Source organism: Schistocerca americana, unplaced genomic scaffold, assembly GCF_021461395.2.
Source record: "Schistocerca americana isolate TAMUIC-IGC-003095 unplaced genomic scaffold, iqSchAmer2.1 HiC_scaffold_33, whole genome shotgun sequence".
NCBI classification, from domain to species: domain Eukaryota; kingdom Metazoa; phylum Arthropoda; class Insecta; order Orthoptera; family Acrididae; genus Schistocerca; species Schistocerca americana.
The window spans coordinates 3,887,612-3,911,387 of record NW_025726049.1 but is presented as its reverse complement, the minus strand read 5'-3'; the positions used below and the strand labels follow the sequence as shown (position 1 = coordinate 3,911,387).

General features: G+C 38.7%; 1 protein-coding gene across 1 annotated transcript in view; it reads right to left on the bottom strand.

The window, feature by feature from the left end:
• Positions 1-19,407, bottom strand: part of LOC124580517 (molybdenum cofactor biosynthesis protein 1-like) — a 74,263-nt gene extending 54,856 nt beyond the window's left edge. Inside the window, exons 1-5 of the mRNA XM_047131264.1 lie at positions 19,279-19,407; positions 17,877-18,097; positions 11,299-11,508; positions 10,506-10,525; positions 6,881-7,107 (exon numbers count right to left, since the gene is read on the bottom strand). Coding sequence (XP_046987220.1) covers positions 6,881-7,107; positions 10,506-10,525; positions 11,299-11,508; positions 17,877-18,097; positions 19,279-19,407 — 807 coding nt within the window. The remainder of the gene's footprint in view (positions 1-6,880; positions 7,108-10,505; positions 10,526-11,298; positions 11,509-17,876; positions 18,098-19,278) is intronic.
• Positions 19,408-23,776: the final 4,369 nt, after the last annotated feature.

The following is a 23,776-nucleotide window of genomic DNA, read 5'->3' as shown; positions in this document are numbered from 1 at the left end:
CAGAGGTGAAGAGGGTCACACAGGATAGGCTAGCATGGGCAACTCCATGAAACCAATCTTCAGATGGAAGATCACAACAATAAAAACATTTGATTCAGCATACACCAGACTCCAAACAGCGTACACAACCTGTATGCTCAGAAACACAGAAAATCATATTGGTTCCATCAGCAGGAAACTTCAACCCGTAATTGTTGTGGAACACTGTGGCGATTTTGTTCATTAATAAAACCCAAAACTGGGGAGTAATAAGAAAGTATTGTTGTAACTTCTTATCAACCTCATTACCAAAATACATATTAAGAAGACTGGTAAATTTTTATTTTAAAGGGGTCACTCCAAAGCGCCACGAAAGTATTTGAGCAATGTATAAAATTGGAGAATAGGTGCACAATATTGAAAGCCTATCTACATTATCTATATCTGCATGACTAGTCTGTAATTCACAATTGAATGCTGGCAGAGGGTTCAGAGAACCACCCTCAACCTATTTATCTACCATTCCACTCCCCTACAGCATTTGAGGAAAAACAAACACTTCAATATTTCCGTACAAGCTCTGATTTCTCTTATTTCATTACAATGATCATTTTTCCCTATGTAAGAGGGCTCTAACAAAATATTTTCACATTCGGAGGAGAAAGTTGATGATTGAAATTTTAAGAACCTGCTCCAGCAAAATGCTTTTGCTTTAATGACTGCCACCCCAATTCACATGTGATATCTGTGGCATGCACTTTCCTGTTTCCCAATAATACAAAATGAGCTGCCTTTCTTTGAACTTTTAAATGATGTCCTCTGTCAGTCCAATCTGGTAAGGATCCCACACCATGCAGAATACTCCAAAAGAGGACAGACAAGTATAGTTGTAGATAGTCTCTTTAGTAATCCTAATCTTCTAAATGTTTTACTATTAAATCACAGTCTTTTGTTTGCTTTGCCACCGCATTATCTATGTGAGCATTCCAATTTAAGTTATTTGTAAATGTAATTCCTAAGTATTCAGTAGACTTCACAGCCTTTAGATCTGTGTGAATTATCATGTAAACAAAATTTAGTAGATGCCTTTTACTACTCGTGCAGATGACATAAAAATTTTTATTATTTAAGGTCAGTTACCACTTTTTGCATCATATGGATAGGTAGCCTAAATCATTTTGCAGTTCATTTTGATCATCTGATCACTTTACAAGACAGTAAATGATTTGCGAGACTGTAAATGATAGCATCATCTAAGAGGACTGCTCAGATTCTCTCTTAAATTGTTAATGTAGATCGGCAACAGCAGGTGGTCTATAACACTTCCTTGAGGAATGTCAGATATCACTTCTGTTTTACTTGACGATTTTCCATCAATTGCTATGAACTGTGACCTTTCTGACAGGAAACCACACATCCAGTTGTACAACTCAGACAATACTCCATAGGCACACAATATGATTAGAAAATGCTTGTGAGGAACTGTTTCAAAAAGTCTTCTGGAAATCTACAAATATGGAATCAATTTGAGATCCCCAGTCGACAGCACTTATTACTTTGTGTGACTAAAGAGCTAGCTGTGTTTTAAAAGGTCGATATTTCTGAATCTATCTTAGCTATTTATCAATGAATCATTACCTTTGAGATAATTCAAAATATTCAAACACAATATATGTTCCAAAATCCTAATGCAAATCAACATTAGTGATATGAGTCTGTTATTTAGTAGATTACTCCTCTTTTCTTTCTTGAGCATTGGTGTGACCTGAGCAACTTTTCAGTCTCTAGGTATGGATCTTTATCAAATGAGCGGCTATATATGATTTCTAATGGAGCTATTGTATCAACATTCTCTGAAAGAAACATAAATGGTTTATGACACTGAGGAGAGCTACTACTAAGTTACTCACAGTTGCAGTTGTTCTTGATTTGAATACTGCAATATTTACTTTGTTGTCTTTGGTGAAGAAATTTCAGAAATCCGTGTTTAGTAACTCTACTTTAGTAGCACTGTCATCAGTAACATTACCACAGCTATTGCACAGTGAAGGTATTGGTTGTGTCTTGCCATTGGTGTACTATACATTCAACCAGAACCTCTTTGGATTTTCTTCCAGATTTCAAAACGAAGTTTCACTATGGGAATTATTAAACACATCTTCCACTGAAACCCACCCTAAGTTTCGAGCTTCAGTAAAACATCGCTAATCTTGGAGATTTTGCATTCTTTTAAATTTTGACATGCTTTTTTTCATTGCTTCTGCAGCTGAGTTTTGACATATTTTGTGCACCACCCTTTTAATTTATTTGGTATCCATTCAATTTATTTGGTATATATCTCTTAATTGATGTCGATACTATTTCTCTGAATTTAAACCATCTCTGGTCTACACTTACATAGTCAGACTTGAAGGAGTAGAGACTTAGTAGAGACCGTCACCTTGGAAGGCATCAAGTTAATTTTTATCTGCTTTCTCATTAAATGCCCTATTGTGTACGGCTGAAAATTAATAGAGATAAGGCAAACAGAATGTGCAAAGTAAGTGGAAATTACTCGTCTCTTCCCCGATTACAGTGCAATAGAAGATACTACAAGATGTTGACAGATTGCCATATCTCGGTAGCTTTATATGTAATAATGAGGTCACAGATGCAGAAATCACCAGCAGAACTGGAAAATCAGTCCATATGGCAATTAGGTCTGTAATATGTCAACAAAGCTTTGCCTGTACTCCTTTATTGTTTATATTTGTGAGACTTGGAAAATGTCAGTAAAATCAGCACACAGTCTCCATATTTTTCACCAACAATGCTAGAGATGAATTCTGAAGATGTTAACCCGACCAAGTTACAAACGATGTAGTGCTGAGAATACGAGGTCTACACAGCCTGCACAAAATTATTGTTGAAAGAAGACTGAAGATTGCAGGTTATGTTCTACACATGTAAGGTGGAAGAATCCCAAAATCAACACTGTTGTGGAAATCAATGGACAGATACAGATGTACAGGAAGACCTTTTAACACCTGGAACTTTTGCAATGAATCTTCAATGCATGGACACAAACTTGGAGGAAGGTGAGAACTTGGCAGCTGATCGAGTGAACTCTGTGAAACCAGTTCCTTGTATGGTACACAGCAAATCTGAGTAAGTTAGTAAGTAAGTAAGTAAAGTAAGTACAACTAGGGATTTTGCAAAACTGTTGGATGATCGATATTATTGTCTAGATTTGACACTGTTGGACTTCTACCTTTTCCTTGATGTGTATTCTTCAAATTGTGAGTTTTATGAGAAAGCTGATAGGTACTTACCAATCAACCTTCCCTCACATGAACTGACATTGTCTCTTTATAAATTCTACTGTGCTAACAATTATCTACTGAGAATCCTCGACTAGGTCTCCACAGCTCAAATGAGCCAGTTTCTTTTAAATTTCTGTCTTTGGCTATAATTGTCTTCCAAGTATGGTGACACAACATCCTGTCATGAAACTTTTGCCTTTACATTTGTTTACTTTTCTGGACACTGCCTTTTTCTGCACTGTGCACCAAATACACTATGTGAGTAACGCCCAAGCTCCAACAACCAATCGTGAGCTGTAAACAGTTGTACACTCTACCAGGGCACATAACAAACAATTAACATTTGTTTTTTAGTGTTCTAAGCTGTGAGGTCATCAGCGGACAAATAATTTAGTACCTATTCCTAGGCAGCCGGAGTGGCCATGCGGTTCTAGGCGCTACAGTCTGGAACCGAGTGACAGCTACGTTCGCAGGTTCGAATCCTGCCTCGGGCATGGATGTGTGTGATGTCCTTAGGTTAGTTAGGTTTAATTAGTTCTAAGTTCTAGGCGACTGATGACCTCAGAAGTTAAGTTGCATAGTGCTCAGAGCCATTTGAACCTATTCCTGACATGCAGTTGTTTGGAACAACGACTGACATGATCCAAAATATTACTTTCTTTTATTATAGCTTCACTTTTATTTTGTCTAATGATTACTAATTTCAGTATCAAATTCCATCATCAAGCCACTATATGATCAGAAAGCATAGTGTATCATTAAAATATTGTTTAATAAACAGATTACCATTATATCATCATTCCTTAAAGTAATGTCCAAACTGGAAGGACAGATGATTAATTTTGAGTATATACAAAAGTCAGAGTACTGAACCGGATATGAAAGAAGGAAAACCAGAAGGGCAGTGAGAGACGGGTGCCTTCTATCACCTTACTTCCTTAATATGTTCATCAAGGAAGTAATAACAACAACAAAGAAAAGATGACAAGAATCAAAAGGTAATTTCTGGAATACTCCAAGGAAATGTGATAGGGCCATTACATTTACAATGTATATAAATGATCCAGTAGAAAGTGTCAGAGGCTCCTTAATATTGTTCACAGGTATTACACTTGTCCATAAGAAAGTGTCAACAACAGAAGACAGTATCAATTTGCACAATGACCTGCAAAGGATTGGTGAATGATGCAGGCTCTGGCAGTTGACCCTGCACATAAATAAATGTAACATATCTCACACACACACACACACACACACACACACACACACACACACACACACACACACACAGGAAAAGAAATCCAATACTGTACAACTACACTATTAATGACAAATTGCTGGAAACAGAATCTACCACAAAATATCTAGAAGTAACTATTCAGAGCAACCTTAAAGCGGAATGATCACACAAAACAGCAATAGAAAAGCAGATGCCAGACTAACATCCACAGGAAGAATCTTAAGTGAATGTAAATTACCCCTGTGTCCTTACCCTGTACGACTGACAGAAGAGAGAAAGAAGATCCAATGAAGTGCGGAGTGTTTTGTCACAGAATCATTTAGTCACTGTGAGATCATTACAGAGATGCTCAGCAACTCCAGTGGTAGATGCCATAAGAGAGCAGTTGTGCATCACGGAAAGATTTACTACCCATGTTTCGAGAGAGTAGTTTCCGAGAAGAGTCTGACAACATAATAGTTTCTCTCATATACAATTCACGAAATGATCACGAGAAGAAAATTTGAGAAGTTAGAGATAATACAGAAGCGTAGTGACAGTCATTCTTCCCAAACACTGTTCACAAGTGGAACAAGGCAGAGGGGGTCAGTTGGTGGCATGAGACGTACCCCCTGTCACACACAGTTAGGTGGTTTTTGGAGCATGATGTCGATATGGAGACTTAATTGCATGCATATACACTGCAGACTGACGACATCACAATAGTAAATCAGAGTAGGAACTAAATAAAATGTTTCAGGCCTTAAATCAAGAAATGGTAAAACTAAAGCTAAAAATGAATACAAAGAAGACAAAATTTATGGCTACAGACAAGAAAGGAGGTGGAGGCAGGACTGACGCAAGAACAGGCAATGAGCAACTCAAGAAAGGAACTGAAATTCACTATCTCAGTAGCATTTTGCAAGAAAACAATCAATATTTCAAGGCATTCAAGAAAAGAATAGCACAGGTGAAGAGTTCCTTCCAAAATAAGAAGAAGCTGCAACTGAATAAACATATCAGCTCCCACATTAAGAAAATATTTGTAAAGACCTTTGTGTGGAGTGTTCTGACACACAGATGCAAAATCTGTACATTAGAAAAGCCAAAGGAAGCTCACCTCAAACCTGCTGAAATGTGGTTCTGGAGGAGAAGTACAAGAACTAGCTGCATTGACAGAAAAATTAAAGGAAATAGGAGAGAAGAAGGAACCACTGAAAGTTATAGGCCAGAGCAAAGCAAAATACACTGGACACTTAACTGGAGATGGTAATCTTTTAAAAAACATTTCTGAAGGCAAAATCATAGGTAAGAAAACAAGGGGATGACTGAGAACATCCTACTTAAACAATATGATCAATGAATGGGATTTTCTTCACACATGGAGATGAAAACAACTGCTGAAGAGAGGAAGCTGTGGCTGCAGAGACAAGGTTTAACCTTTTGGAAGAGTAAGGACAAACTAATACAAAATATGATTCTGCATGGCAGCTACATATGGAATAAATGACAACTTCTTGTGTGCATTCATCAAGTCACTTACCCCAGTAGGTGTCTTATCTACTAAAAGTAAAGGTCACTGTTGTGCTTTCAATAGATGTGAACTGCACCCTGAAAATGGTATGTCTAGTTTGCAGTTGTACAGAAGCTTTTTATTTTGCAAAATGGTTCAAATGGCTCTAAGCACTATGGGACTTAACATCTGAGGTCATCAGTCCCCCAGACTTAGAAGTACTTAAACCTAACTAACCTAAGGACATCCCTGCCTGAGGCAGGATTCGAACCTGCGACCGTAGCAGCAGCATGGTTCCGGACTGAAGTGCCTAGAACCGCTCGGCCACAGTGGTCAGCTTTTATTTTGCAAAGAAATTTTTGATAATAAGATGAACTGATGCTGGTACTCGCTACTGAAACCAGTAGTACTTAGACACAACAAAAGTGTGACTACAGAATTAAGAATAATTTTTCCAAACAATTGAGTATTTTTTTCAAAACAACACCACAATAGAGGAAACTTATTTTAAACTAAAGACACAAAAGAAAAAAAGAGAAACTGTAAAGATCTTGAGTCTCATAAGACTCTCTTGGGAGGAAAATATAAGATATTTAATAGGTAAACTTGCAAGGCATACTTCTTTATGTTGTATAAACTACGAAACTGTTAGCATCTTCAGCTAAAATTTACTTCTTCTGTCTTAATATACCTTCCTTCACTTTCAGCTGCAGTGTGGAGACAGGGGTGAGGGTGGGAGCGGGGATGGAGTCGAGGGTGAGGGCGTACTGCTTTAAAATGGTGATTCTTGTATTGATATTCTTAACAACAGATTTATATCTCTTGCTTATGAAAGTCTGCATGCGATGACAGCTGCACTAGTAATACCTTCACAGGGTCGTATTCAAGTTGCAAGGCTAGATCTATGCCAGCCATGGCACGCTCCCAGCCTTTCCTCCTCATGATCTGGTTGTAGCATTGGGACTGCAGGGTGTCTAAGCAGATGTTCAGACCGTCAAGCCCTGCCCTCTGCAAGGCAACCAGCTGTCTTGTCAATATGAGGCCATCGGTTGTCATTAAGACACTTTCGCGATCTTTTATTTTTTTCAGGGCACCTGTGAAACAGCAAAACTGAAACAAATAATTTGTAACATTTCTGCTGCATATGAAACAAAACTCCAGTTGATAAATTGAAAATACAAATTCCTTAAAAGTTAACTGTACATTTGCCCTAATACAAAGAGATAAGAAGGGTTAATAAACTGAATTGAAGAATGCAAGTTAAGATAGCAATGAAAAAATAATTAGAGGCATAAGATCACCTACTGAAACAGAGAAATGGGAATCAATATGAACCATTACCACTACTGTCAACTGATTCCATGTCTCCATGCACACTGTATAAACCACTGTGGGTTTGTCCGACAAAGTACATTGTTGTACCACACATTATGGTTTTTCCCCATTCAGTGCTCATGTGGAGTGTGGGAAGAATGATTCTTTAAATGGTTCTGTGCATGCTGTAATTAATCTTGCCTTCATGGTCCCTATAGGAGTGATACATATGCGGTTATTGTATAATCCCTAAATACCTCGCTTAATACATGTTCCTGAAATTTCATAAGTTGGGTTTTGTCATATATTTGGCATCTATCTTCACTTGTCTGGCATTTCCAATTTTTAGTAGCTTCTTGATGCTCTCCCATGCATCAAATAAATCTATGATCAATCATGCTACACTATTTTGTATACATTCAATGTCTGCCATTAGCCTTATTTGTTATGGGTCATACTTAAGCAATATTCTAGAATGGGCCACACAAGTATTCTGTAAGCAATGTCCTCTATTGACTGATTGCATTTTCCAGTATCTTACCAACGAATTGAAGTCTGCATTCTGCTTTGCCTACAAGTGAGTCTATGTCACCATTTCATTTCATCCAGATATTTGTATGAGTTGACCAATTAAAACTGTGATTATTTGATAATGTAGTCATACAATTCTGTCTTTTATTTGTTTTGTGATGTGCTCCAATTTACATTTCTGAAAACTTAAACTCAGTTGCCCATCTTTGGACCAATTTGAAATGTTATGATCTGACTCAAATTTGTACAGATCTTTTTCAGGCAATAATTCATTATAGACAACTCTATCATCCAGGAAAAGTATGAGGTTCCTTATAATATCGTCTTCCAGAACATTAAGGTACAACATTAATGTAATGGTATAAATTACTATAACTGTATAAATAAGTTTATAAGTGTGTAAAATACATTGAACTATTTGTTACAACAAAACATTGTACTGGTATACTCAGCAAGATGTTAAATCAGCAGATAGCTATATTTTATGTTCAACATTTTGTGTACAGCATATATGCTGGAAAGGATTTATACCCAAATTAAATAAATCTGAAGAAATGGTAGTGTGTCTCTGGAAAAAAAATCCATAAAAACTCATACAGTCCAATTTGCTATTATGTCACTGTTACTGAAATATAATACAAAGTAACTGAATTCGATGAACATTCTCAGAGTGCAATATGCCTCAGAGTGAAATGCACAGTAATGTCAACATTATTTTTCAAGGCTATGTTTGTGAAAATGGATGACAGCAAACCGCACATTTTGTTCTCAATCTGAGGAAGCATTATGCACTGTAAAACACTGTACTGCTGTTCTACATAAAAGCTGTCTCATTGCCAACATCTTTCCCCTGCTGGCTGTTCTACACTTCTCATCACTGATTCAACATCTTGTAAGGTATTTTATGCTGTATGACACCACAGTCCAATCTGGTAAGGATAGCATAAAAATAATATATGAATTTCAGTATTGAAACTGGAACAGCAGAACAGCTCTCATCACACTGGATATCAAATCGAGGTTGGATTACAGCCATGGGTACATTAATTCATGCTACTCAACTGTATGTCATATGTCAGAGTTCATCAACTGTAGTGGTTGGCGACTGGTGGCTGGCGACTGGTGGCATACCCATCTCTTGGCATCCTGTGAACAGATGTTCTCCACAGGTGACAGATTTGAAGAAAATGCTGGATATGGCAACAGTGGAACACTCTCTGTATCGAGGTAGCTCAGTACAGCTCAGGTGATGTGTAGTCTTGCATTATCTTGTTAAAAGATAACATCATGGAGCCCTTGAAAATACGGCACAGCGATAGGCCTTAACAAAACACAAATGCAATGGCTGCTGTCCAAATTACTGGCTATGTGAACCACAGGTTGTGACATGTATCCAGTTGCACCCATACCATCACATCACATGCTGGACCCGCATGGGAATGACAGGTACAATCTGGCCAGGTCTGTTGGCATCAGAGCCTCCACACACAAGTACATCAATTGTGACGATGTTACAGAACCGAGACTCATCTGGTACGATGACACAGTGCCATTCCTGTGTCTGGCATTGTTGTTAGTTGCACCGCTGTCAGTTCACCTCTCTCTAGAGCTGCATTAAGGGGTTGACAGTCTGTGCTGCTCCAGATGCCATCACATTGTCTGTGTGGATACTTGTCTCACTGTATACAAGCCCACTTCCTGACTAAATGTACACAACTTCACTGCAGGATCACGTACGCATGAGCAAACACTTGTCTGCCCTCTCAGGTGCTAGTTGGGTGGCACTACTGAGGCCCTGCAAGACATTTAGCATGGCCCTCCTGAACCTACCAATTCTATGTTCGCACAAAATGAGATTCTGAGCAATGCAAGCAGCAATATAGTGAAACAATAAACCAGAGTCTCAGCAGACCATGAGCCTGCCACTGCCAAATCTGGAATGCTGATAAACATTTCTCCTTCTTCCATTATGCTTAACACGGTCTTCGTGTAAACAATCAACACCGAAATAGAATTTCTGAATGAGAAACCTGCTCCATAAGCTTATCTTGCATACAGAATATGCATGGGAGTGCTGAAAAGTAATGCCTCTGAATTTTTTATTCTGTTCTCAATATCGGTCGAGGTATGACATGTCACACATATTACTTGGTCAGCTTTCCCACTTCACTGACTCGTGGCACAACCCCCTCCCGCAAACAGATGGAGTCACAATAGGCAGCCCACTCTGACCAGAGATTGTGGATATATTTACGGTGCACTTCGAGGAAGAGGCCCTGATATCATCCAAATGGAAATCCTTCTTCTTCTTCTTCTTCTTCTTCTTCTGTTATGTGGATAACACACTTGTCATCTGGCCTCATGGAAGAGACAAACTTCTTGACTTCTTTGTACATCTGAACTCCACACGCCACAAAATCAAATTCACTATGGAGACCAAAGAAGAAGGAAGACTACCATTCCTGCACATCATAGTCAGGAGAATAACGGACAGCACCCTGCGCCACAGCGTGTATCTGACTCTACAAAACACATAAACTCAGTTCTCCCTATGGCACTGTGAATAATTTCAATAACAAAAAGTGTGATGAATGTTGCAGCGTACATTTAATTTCCACTTAGGCTTTGCATTCAAGATCAGTCTTACCTGAGAGTGCAACATTACATCTTTGGTTAATTTAATTATATGTTCATTAGATTTTGGTTATAAGGCACGTTTTGGTGCCTAATGTTTCATCTCCAAATGCTGGAAACAATCCATGGAGGAAGAGGAGTATGTAAGACATTGGTGGACCAGGTTGGAAGAATCTGTGAATTTCAATACTCTGTAGAAGAGCTCAATCATTTGAAAATAACTTTCAGACCTTGTGGCTATTCTAACAGATATACATAAGGCACTACATTCTAAAATATTTGCATCTTTCACTGAAAAACAAGCAACTAGAGGAAAAGTTCTCTTGCCATTTGTAAAAACAGTCGCAGATCGCGACCTCCGAGTGCTATGAAGAGAAGGTATTGACGCAGTGCTTAAACCAAACTGAAGACCACAACAGCAGCCATACTCAAGTAAATTGCTATGTAGTAGTTTCAGTGAATTTGACAATGATGTGGCTGCTTTCATGGTGGCCCAGTCATGTTGTGGGGATAGGGAATGCCAGTGACAGGGCTGGAATTGTAGGTGACAAATTGATTTTTGGCAAAGCCTTGTATCAATACCTCCTTAATTATTGAGCTGAAAAACTGTAAAAAACATTCATACAGTAAAATCACACAAAAAAATTTCCTATTTCTGCAGGTATTGTGCCTTCTGTTTCCTTTTCATTACAAAAACATATTGATTCAAATTTATAAAGTCACAACTATGTCGCTGTGATTTGTGTAACACACATTCTGGAACATGTTTCAGGAATGTCTTGAAACAGACAGCTTTAAATACTTACTCTAGCTCATCTTTCAAGACTTGCATGCCAACAACAACACCATCTATCCAATCTGTTTTTATTTCTCTTTCATGTAAAGATTTCTCCACAAAGGATATCATCTGCCATGTAGGCAGTGCAAGAGGAAATTCCACACTCGCATTTGGGTAATCAAGTAGAGTCTGTGTCTTGTCAGAACCGAGTACAATCAACCCAATTTCATCTTTCCCACTGGTAAATATCTGGAAACATATTAAATGGTAAAAATAAGTTTTGTTTATAACAAGTTGTATACCAATAAAAACATGACACACAGAGACTCTTTATAAAATTATTTAATTGGATAGATAAAAAATCTACTCGCCAAGCAGTGGCAGAACACACACATAAAAGACTGTTGTGATAGGCAAGCGTTTGGAGCCAGTGACTCCTTCTTCAGGCTAAAGGGTTGCAGGGGAAGCAAGAAGGGTGAAGGAAAAGGACTGGAGAGGTCTAAGAAAAGGGGTAGATTTTGGGAAAGTTACCCAGAACCGTGGGTCATGGGTGACTTACCGTACAGGATGAGAAGGAAAGACTAATTGTTGGGGACTGCATCGGGCAAGATTCGGAAACCTGAGAGCTTAAAGGTGGAAGACAGGGTAATATGCAAGACAGAGATTACTACTAAAACTGTACATGAGTTAATAAGAGTGAGAAGCTAAGCGTATTGTATACAACAGCTGCGGGAGGGGGTAGTGAAAATAGACGGGAAAGACAATGAAAGATGTAGAAAGCTAAAACGGAGTGAAGCAAAGAGTAATTACAGTGAAGAAAGGCTGAGACAGCAGAAATTAACGTAAATTAAAGCGAGGTGGGTGGTGAGAACCAAGGACACGTTGTAGTGCTAGTTCCCACCTGCGGAGTTCTGAGAAACTGGTGTATGGCGGAAGAATCCAGGTGGCATGTGTGGTGAAACAAGTGTCGAGGTCACGTATGCCATGTTGTAGAGCATGCCCTGCAAGAGGATATTGTGAGTTTCCAGTATATACACTATGCCTATGCCCATTTATCGTAACTAATAATTTGGTGGTAGTCATGCAGATGTAGAAAGCTGAACAGTGTTTACATAATAGCTGGTATATGACATGTGTCATTTCTATTTTTCGCCTGATCCGCAGTTCTGGGTGACTTTCCCAAAATCTACACCTTTTCCTGGAACTCTCCAGGCCTTTTCCTTTACCCTTCTTTCTTCCCCTTCAATGCTTCTGTCTGGAGGAGCCACTGGCTCCGAAAGCTTGCCAATCATAACAGTCTTTTATGTGTATGTTCTGCTGCCACTTGGTGAGTAGATTTTTTATCTATTCAATTAAATAATTTTATCAATAATATATTGTTTTTGTTGTTATAGTCACTCTTTATAACCTACTTAAAATACATCACGTACCCTCCTCTCCACAATTCTTCGAACACATAGTTTTGCCTTTTGTAAAAAATCACTGCGTTTCTGTATAACATACTTGGAATCAACGTGTCCAACATCTATTACAATCATAAACAGAAGAAAGAAAGTCATTGTATTTATTGGCAGTATTACGCAATCAAATATTTTGAAAGAGTTCCAGTGGTATAAATTTACAAAATCTTACAAATAAATATATACGTTTATTCTTTAAATCAATTCTTAGCAATAACATAATAGTATAAATTGCAGAATCAATATAGCCAATTTTAATGTAATGACTGCAATACAAATACAAAATAACAGCGGTAAGTTATAACAAATGAGAGAGAGAGAGAGAGAGAGAGAGAGAGAGAGAGGCATTTAGACAATGTTTCATTACAGTGTGAAACTTATTAGAATTAAAATGAAGCCATAGTGAATTATTACATTCCAAAAATAATAGTTATTGTGCTCTTTCACCCCAAAATACTACCTTCATTAGGTAATATATACTTTTAATTTCAGAAATTTTTACAACAGCTCTGGACTTCACTGCCTCGATGAATTTATTACATGTGTCAATGAATGAGGGTTGATAACACTGCTTTAGTCATTCAATTGTTCATCATGTGATATTCACAATGTTCTTAATAACTTCTTATGTAAAGTTCTATCATGAAAAAGATAATCTACGTAAGTTTTAAAAGTCGCGAATCTTTAAACAACAACTTGATAATGGGTATATCAGTATTTTGTATACATTCTAGCATTCTATTCAAGTTGCAAGGCTAGATCTATGCCAGCCATGGCACGCTCCCAGCCTTTCCTCCTCGTGATCTGGTTGTAGCATTGGGACTGCAGGGTGTCTAAGCAGATGTTCAGACCGTCAAGCCCTGCCCTCTGCAAGGCAACCAGCTGTCTTGTCAATATGAGGCCATCGGTTGTCATTAAGACACTTTCGCGATCTTTTATTTTTTTCAGGGCACCTGTGAAACAGCAAAACTGAAACAAATAATTTGTAACATTTCTGCTGCATATGAAACAAAACTCCAGTTGATAAATTGAAAATACAAATTCCTTAAAAGTTAACTGTACATTTGCCCTAATACAAAGAGATAAGAAGGGTTAATAAACTGAATTGAAGAATGCAAGTTAAGATAGCAATGAAAAAATAATTAGAGGCATAAGATCACCTACTGAAACAGAGAAATGGGAATCAATATGAACCATTACCACGACTGTCAACTGATTCCATGTCTCCATGCACACTGTATAAACCACTGTGGGTTTGTCCGACAAAGTACATTGTTGTACCACACATCATGGTTTTTCCCCATTCAGTGCTCATGTGGAGTGTGGGAAGAATGATTCTTTAAATGGTTCTGTGCATGCTGTAATTAATCTTGCCTTCATGGTCCCTATAGGAGTGATACATATGCGGTTATTGTATAATCCCTAAATACCTCGCTTAATACATGTTCCTGAAATTTCATAAGTTGGGTTTTGTCATATATTTGGCGTCTATCTTCACTTGTCTGGCATTTCCAATTTTTAGTAGCTTCTTGATGCTCTCCCATGCATCAAATAAATCTATGATCAATCATGCTACACTATTTTGTATACATTCAATGTCTGCCATTAGCCTTATTTGTTATGGGTCATACTTAAGCAATATTCTAGAATGGGCCACACAAGTATTCTGTAAGCAATGTCCTCTATTGACTGATTGCATTTTCCAGTATCTTACCAACGAATTGAAGTCTGCATTCTGCTTTGCCTACAAGTGAGTCTATGTCACCATTTCATTTCATCCAGATATTTGTATGAGTTGACCAATTAAAACTGTGATTATTTGATAATGTAGTCATACAATTCTGTCTTTTATTTGTTTTGTGATGTGCTCCAATTTACATTTCTGAAAACTTAAACTCAGTTGCCCATCTTTGGACCAATTTGAAATGTTATGATCTGACTCAAATTTGTACAGATCTTTTTCAGGCAATAATTCATTATAGACAACTCTATCATCCAGGAAAAGTATGAGGTTCCTTATAATATCGTCTTCCAGAACATTAAGGTACAACATTAATGTAATGGTATAAATTACTATAACTGTATAAATAAGTTTATAAGTGTGTAAAATACATTGAACTATTTGTTACAACAAAACATTGTACTGGTATACTCAGCAAGATGTTAAATCAGCAGATAGCTATATTTTATGTTCAACATTTTGTGTACAGCATATATGCTGGAAAGGATTTATACCCAAATTAAATAAATCTGAAGAAATGGTAGTGTGTCTCTGGAAAAAAAATCCATAAAAACTCATACAGTCCAATTTGCTATTATGTCACTGTTACTGAAATATAATACAAAGTAACTGAATTCGATGAACATTCTCAGAGTGCAATATGCCTCAGAGTGAAATGCACAGTAATGTCAACATTATTTTTCAAGGCTATGTTTGTGAAAATGGATGACAGCAAACCGCACATTTTGTTCTCAATCTGAGGAAGCATTATGCACTGTAAAACACTGTACTGCTGTTCTACATAAAAGCTGTCTCATTGCCAACATCTTTCCCCTGCTGGCTGTTCTACACTTCTCATCACTGATTCAACATCTTGTAAGGTATTTTATGCTGTATGACACCACAGTCCAATCTGGTAAGGATAGCATAAAAATAATATATGAATTTCAGTATTGAAACTGGAACAGCAGAACAGCTCTCATCACACTGGATATCAAATCGAGGTTGGATTACAGCCATGGGTACATTAATTCATGCTACTCAACTGTATGTCATATGTCAGAGTTCATCAACTGTAGTGGTTGGCGACTGGTGGCTGGCGACTGGTGGCATACCCATCTCTTGGCATCCTGTGAACAGATGTTCTCCACAGGTGACAGATTTGAAGAAAATGCTGGATATGGCAACAGTGGAACACTCTCTGTATCGAGGTAGCTCAGTACAGCTCAGGTGATGTGTAGTCTTGCATTATCTTGTTAAAAGATAACATCATGGAGCCCTTGAAAATACGGCACAGCGATAGGCCTTAACAAAACACAAATGCAATGGCTGCTGTCCAAATTACTGGCTATGTGAACCACAGGTTGTGACATGTATCCAGTTGCACCCCATACCATCACATCACATGCTGGACCCGCATGGGAATGACAGGTACAATCTGGCCAGGTCTGTTGGCATCAGAGCCTCCACACACAAGTACATCAATTGTGACGATGTTACAGAACCGAGACTCATCTGGTACGATGACACAGTGCCATTCCTGTGTCTGGCATTGTTGTTAGTTGCACCGCTGTCAGTTCACCTCTCTCTAGAGCTGCATTAAGGGGTTGACAGTCTGTGCTGCTCCAGATGCCATCACATTGTCTGTGTGGATACTTGTCTCACTGTATACAAGCCCACTTCCTGACTAAATGTACACAACTTCACTGCAGGATCACGTACGCATGAGCAAACACTTGTCTGCCCTCTCAGGTGCTAGTTGGGTGGCACTACTGAGGCCCTGCAAGGCATTTAGCATGGCCCTCCTGAACCTACCAATTCTATGTTCGCACAAAATGAGATTCTGAGCAATGCAAGCAGCAATATAGTGAAACAATAAACCAGAGTCTCAGCAGACCATGAGCCTGCCACTGCCAAATCTGGAATGCTGATAAACATTTCTCCTTCTTCCATTATGCTTAACACGGTCTTCGTGTAAACAATCAACACCGAAATAGAATTTCTGAATGAGAAACCTGCTCCATAAGCTTATCTTGCATACAGAATATGCATGGGAGTGCTGAAAAGTAATGCCTCTGAATTTTTTATTCTGTTCTCAATATCGGTCGAGGTATGACACGTCACACATATTACTTGGTCAGCTTTCCCACTTCACTGACTCGTGGCACACCCCCCTCCCGCAAACAGATGGAGTCACAATAGGCAGCCCACTCTGACCAGAGATTGTGGATATATTTACGGTGCACTTCGAGGAAGAGGCCCTGATGTCATCCAAATGGAAATCCTTCTTCTTCTTCTTCTTCTTCTTCTTCTGTTATGTGGATAACACACTTGTCATCTGGCCTCATGGAAGAGACAAACTTCTTGACTTCTTTGTACATCTGAACTCCACACGCCACAAAATCAAATTCACTATGGAGACCAAAGAAGAAGGAAGACTACCATTCCTGCACATCATAGTCAGGAGAATAACGGACAGCACCCTGCGCCACAGCGTGTATCTGACTCTACAAAACACATAAACTCAGTTCTCCCTATGGCACTGTGAATAATTTCAATAACAAAAAGTGTGATGAATGTTGCAGCGTACATTTAATTTCCACTTAGGCTTTGCATTCAAGATCAGTCTTACCTGAGAGTGCAACATTACATCTTTGGTTAATTTAATTATATGTTCATTAGATTTTGGTTATAAGGCACGTTTTGGTGCCTAATGTTTCATCTCCAAATGCTGGAAACAATCCATGGAGGAAGAGGAGTATGTAAGACATTGGTGGACCAGGTTGGAAGAATCTGTGAATTTCAATACTCTGTAGAAGAGCTCAATCATTTGAAAATAACTTTCAGACCTTGTGGCTATTCTAACAGATATACATAAGGCACTACATTCTAAAACATTTGCATCTTTCACTGAAAAACAAGCAACTAGAGGAAAAGTTCTCTTGCCATTTGTAAAAACAGTCGCAGATCGCGACCTCCGAGTGCTATGAAGAGAAGGTATTGACGCAGTGCTTAAACCAAACTGAAGACCACAACAGCAGCCATACTCAAGTAAATTGCTATGTAGTAGTTTCAGTGAATTTGACAATGATGTGGCTGCTTTCATGGTGGCCCAGTCATGTTGTGGGGATAGGGAATGCCAGTGACAGGGCTGGAATTGTAGGTGACAAATTGATTTTTGGCAAAGCCTTGTATCAATACCTCCTTAATTATTGAGCTGAAAAACTGTAAAAAACATTCATACAGTAAAATCACACAAAAAAAATTTCCTATTTCTGCAGGTATTGTGCCTTCTGTTTCCTTTTCATTACAAAAACATATTGATTCAAATTTATAAAGTCACAACTATGTCGCTGTGATTTGTGTAACACACATTCTGGAACATGTTCCAGGAATGTCATGAAACAGACAGCTTTAAATACTTACTCTAGCTCATCTTTCAAGACTTGCATGCCAACAACAACACCATCTATCCAATCTGTTTTTATTTCTCTTTCATGTAAAGATTTCTCCACAAAGGATATCACCTGCCATGTAGGCAGTGCAAGAGGAAATTCCACACTCGCATTTGGGTAATCAAGTAGAGTCTGTGTCTTGTCAGAACCAAGTACAATCAACCCAATTTCATCTTTCCCACTGGTAAATATCTGGAAACATATTAAATGGTAAAAATAAGTTTTGTTTATAACAAGTTGTATACCAATAAAAACATGACACACAGAGACTCTTTATAAAATTATTTAATTGGATAGATAAAAAATCTACTCGCCAAGCAGTGGCAGAACACACACATAAAAGACTGTTGTGATAGGCAAGCATTTGGAGCCAGTGACTCCTTCTTCAGGCTAAAGGGTTGCAGGGGAAGCAAGAAGTGTGAAGGAAAAGGACTGGAGAGGTCTAAGAAAAGGGGTAGATTTTGGGAAAGTTACCCAGAACCGTGGGTCATGGGTGACTTACCGTACAGGATGAGAAGGAAAGACTAATTGTTGGGGACTGCATCGGGCAAGATTCGGAAACCTGAGAGCTTAAAGGTGGAAGACAGGGTAATATGCAAGACAGAGATTACTACTAAAACTGTACATGAGTTAATAAGAGTGAGAAGCTAAGCGTATTGTATACAACAGCTGCGGGAGGGGGTAGTGAAAATAGACGGGAAAGACAATGAAAGATGTAGAAAGCTAAAACGGAGTGAAGCAAAGAGTAATTACAGTGAAGAAAGGCTGAGACAGCAGAAATTAACGTAAATTAAAGCGAGGTGGGTGGTGAGAACCAAGGACACGTTGTAGTGCTAGTTCCCACCTGCGGAGTTCTGAGAAACTGGTGTATGGCGGAAGAATCCAGGTGGCATGTGTGGTGAAACAAGTGTCGAGGTCACGTATGCCATGTTGTAGAGCATGCCCTGCAAGAGGATATTGTGAGTTTCCAGTATATACACTATGCCTATGCCCATTTATCGTAACTAATAATTTGGTGGTAGTCATGCAGATGTAGAAAGCTGAACAGTGTTTACATAATAGCTGGTATATGACATGTGTCATTTCTATTTTTCGCCTGATCCGCAGTTCTGGGTGACTTTCCCAAAATCTACACCTTTTCCTGGAACTCTCCAGGCCTTTTCCTTTACCCTTCTTTCTTCCCCTTCAATGCTTCTGTCTGGAGGAGCCACTGGCTCCGAAAGCTTGCCAATCATAACAGTCTTTTATGTGTATGTTCTGCTGCCACTTGGTGAGTAGATTTTTTATCTATTCAATTAAATAATTTTATCAATAATATATTGTTTTTGTTGTTATAGTCACTCTTTATAACCTACTTAAAATACATCACGTACCCTCCTCTCCACAATTCTTCGAACACATAGTTTTGCCTTTTGTAAAAAATCACTGCGTTTCTGTATAACATACTTGGAATCAACGTGTCCAACATCTATTACAATCATAAACAGAAGAAAGAAAGTCATTGTATTTATTGGCAGTATTACGCAATCAAATATTTTGAAAGAGTTCCAGTGGTATAAATTTACAAAATCTTACAAATAAATATATACGTTTATTCTTTAAATCAATTCTTAGCAATAACATAATAGTATAAATTGCAGAATCAATATAGCCAATTTTAATGTAATGACTGCAATACAAATACAAAATAACAGCGGTAAGTTATAACAAATGAGAGAGAGAGAGAGAGAGAGAGAGAGAGAGAGAGAGGCATTTAGACAATGTTTCATTACAGTGTGAAACTTATTAGAATTAAAATGAAGCCATAGTGAATTATTACATTCCAAAAATAATAGTTATTGTGCTCTTTCACCCCAAAATACTACCTTCATTAGGTAATATATACTTTTAATTTCAGAAATTTTTACAACAGCTCTGGACTTCACTGCCTCGATGAATTTATTACATGTGTCAATGAATGAGGGTTGATAACACTGCTTTAGTCATTCAATTGTTCATCATGTGATATTCACAATGTTCTTAATAACTTCTTATGTAAAGTTCTATCATGAAAAAGATAATCTACGTAAGTTTTAAAAGTCGCGAATCTTTAAACAACAACTTGATAATGGGTATATCAGTATTTTGTATACATTCTAGCATTGCTAGATTTACTTTTAAATTTTAAAGTATATGAGCAGATTGGCAACTTTCCATCCAGAAAATTTGCTGTTGGCAAGACCTCACTACAAAGAAAAATGGTCTTTCCGGAGTCAAATGCTAAAGAATTCATAAATACCAGCAGTGTAAGTGATACAAACAGGTATTAAGCAACGGTCATAAATATCGTTCTGCTAGACGAGAAAAAAAGTAGGTAGATGAAAGAGTAAATTGGGTGCAAGGATTGAACATAAACTCACCCAAATTACAAAGGATCTTTCTTTTTTTTTAAAAAAAAAAAAAAAAAAAAGTGTCACTGCTCAAGAATTGAGAACTGCCCCCACCCCCCTTTCTTTTACAGGCTTGCTTTCACTTCTCAGATGAGACCATGTCCCCCATATAAGAAGAAAATAGCCAATATGTAAAGAGAATTACAGTTAAAGAGTTTTCTAGAATGAGACTTTCACTCTGCAGCATAGCGTGCACTGATATGAAACTTCCTGGCAGATTAAAACTGTGTGCTGGACCAAGGCTCAAACTTGGTGATCGTAACCCCAGACCTGTGTTGCCGTTTTCGGAGGTAAATCTCGTATCTGGAAAGAGGAGATGACAGTTAGGGTACTATGGGCGAGCAGCTGCCATCAATTTTTGATGGTGCAGAACCCACAATAGTGGAACTGCTGCCTAGTCCAAAGGCACCTGTTACCAGTCTTACCCCACAATAGTGTATCGAATCCAGGCGTAATGTCGTAGCTGATAAAAAGTCATATGAGAGATTCCTGTAATCTAGGTGTGACTGCACCAATGCTGCATACAGCCATATCAAAGTAGAGTGGACCACACCGCTGAGGCATAGAAGAGCATTCAGGTGCGACCTACATGTCTGCTTTAGTTGACAAAGACGGGGAAGCCATGTCAACTAGGCATAAAAGACCGGTCCTAAAAAACACAATGGCAGAAATGCATAACGTAGGTCATGGCAGCCAAAAAATGGATGCTATGAGTGAAAGCGCAGGATTGTGCTTAGTGTATTGCTCCCTGCATTCTGCCTCCAGCAATAGCCGTCGCGGATGAACAAAAAAGATGGGGACACCATATGTCATGCAGCTGCCGCCAGATCATTGATAGCCACATAAAAGAGAGCGGCACTCAAAACAGAACCTTGTGCAAGCCCCGTCTCCTGCAGGGGGGGATGCTACAGGAGGCACCAACCTGTACCCAAAAAGTGTGACATGGAAGAAAGTTCTGGATAAAAATCATGAGTGGACCATGGAGGCCCCACTCCTTTAAGGTGGCAAGGACGTTATGGCACCATGTGGTATCATAAGATATATATGCAGATCAATGAAAACTGCAACAAGGAACTGATGCTGAGCAAAAGCTGTTCAGATAACACACTTCAAGTGGACTAAATTATCTTCAGTAGAGCGCCCTTGGCGAAAAGCACACTGGATCGAAGCCAAAAGACCCGGGGATTCAAGGACACAATACAGCCTTCGACTAACCATATGTTCAAGTAACTTGCAGGACACTGAGTAAACAATCTGGACGACAGCTGTCCGTTTGAAGAGGCAATTTATCTGATTTCAAAATTGGAATAACAGCATTTTCTCGCTACTGGGAAGAAAATTCTGCATTGCACCAGGGATGGTTAAAGAAAGGCCAGGTACACTGACGGAAAAATTTGCAACACCAAAAAATAATTAATGTAGAGTAATGAAATACCAGGAATATATTTGTTGAGACAACATATGTAAAGTGATTAATGTTGCAGGATCAGGGATCAATGTAATTGTGAGATAAGCCACAGCAAATGTAAATGTAAATTCTGGTACGCTGTAGTACACGTGTCATGTGTCAGTTTGTGGAATGGAGTTCCATGCCTGTTGCACTTTGTTGGCCAATATAAGGACAGTTAATGATGTTTGTGGATGCGTTGAAGCTGTCATCAGATGATGTCCAATATGTGCTCGATTGGAGGTAGAGCTGGTTATCGAGCAAGCCAAGGCAATATGTTGACACACTATAGCATGTTGGCTTACAACAGCAGTATGTGAGCAAGTGTTATCCTGTAGGAAAACACCTCCAGGAATGCTGTTTGCGAATGGCAGCACAACAGGTCAAATAACCAGACGGACATACAAATTTGCAGTCAGCGTTCGTGGGATTCTACAAATGTATTGTTTAGCTTGCCAAGGCAAGTGTAATTGTGTACTTTGACCAGTGGGAAGCCAGTCGGTGTAGTGTTCTGCGTAGCGGCTGGGGTAGTGTTGTGTAGTTGAGGTGCTGCAGAATTGTTTGTATGGTCCCTCATATTACCGATGCTCGGAACTGGTGTTGGTAAAAGCACGCTGCATTTGCCGTGTGAGTCAGTAGGCTCAGTTGTTCGTGTATGTTGCTGCTGATTGCATTTTGGACCCACCAGCTTCCAAGGTCCATCTTTGTTCCACGGAGCTCACACTTCCAGCTCGAGGACTACTGCGGTGATATTGAGGGCCTCTCTAGTATATTCACTGGTGGTGTGACTGGTGTTGGTGTTGCTGTTGCTGTTGTGTTGCTTCCACCCGTCAGTTGGACAATGAGCTCATGCTGTCTCCGAGCCATTGCTTCTTGATTTGTGGCAGCAAAGTCCAGATTTAGCTGGTTCATCACTTACTGATAGGTGGCAAAGCAAGACAGAAACGTCGAAGGGAACAGATGGCACTCCTGCCTCTTGTGCTGCAGTCTTGCTACGGGGGGAGTGACGATTTGTTATTGTTTCCACCCTCCCTCGCCCAGCTTCCCTCAAAAATGCAACTCGCTAGCAACCTCGCTGTTAGCATACGACAGACATCTACAATTTTAATAACAATAATAAACACACAAAAATATATTAAATTATTCAATATAATAGTAACAATGCAAATAGGTGGATCAAAGAAGGAAGAAAACATAGAACAAACAAAAGAACTTCAGAAAGTGTACAAACTGACATGGACACACTATAATAAAAGAAACATTTCAGTACAAGGCAAACACATGCACTACAATACAGTTATAGTATCAGAAGCACTCTTCGCATCAGAAATGACCACAATCTGAGGACCAGGCACCACAAAGCAGAAAGAATACAATGCAAAATCCTCAGAAAATTTTTAGGAGCAGTGCACAGAGATGGTATATGAATGAAGAGATCAACCAGAGAATTATATGAACACAGAGGCAGACTCAGTCACAATCAGAAAACACCGACTAACATTCTGTGGACACATACACACAATGAATAGCGACAGATTCACAAAGGGATTTAGGATGTAGTAAATGCCTTAATCAAAAAAACCAGTTGGTTTCAAGAAATAGAAGAAGGCTACAAACAAGCAGGAATCAGAATGGAAATTATGAATGAAAGAGACAAATTCAGAAACAAAATTATGAACATAAAACTTGAAGTAAAGGAAAGGAAGAAAACAGAGAAAATATGTACATATCAAAGGAAACAAGAACACAGTCAAAGAATGAAAAGATTTTGGGAAGAGAAAAGGGAGGAGGAAAGAAGGAAAAAGCTGAACAATCACGTAACAACCGAGTTGAACTCTGTCAAAGTGTGTGCTCACCATCATTATTTCAATAAACATTATGACTGAACAGAGGTCTGCAAACACATGTGAATGAGGGGAATACTGTTTCTATCAGTGATTTCCAACTGTGTTCGGGAAGTCATTCTTTCTGTTGTTGTTGTATCGGATCTGTTGT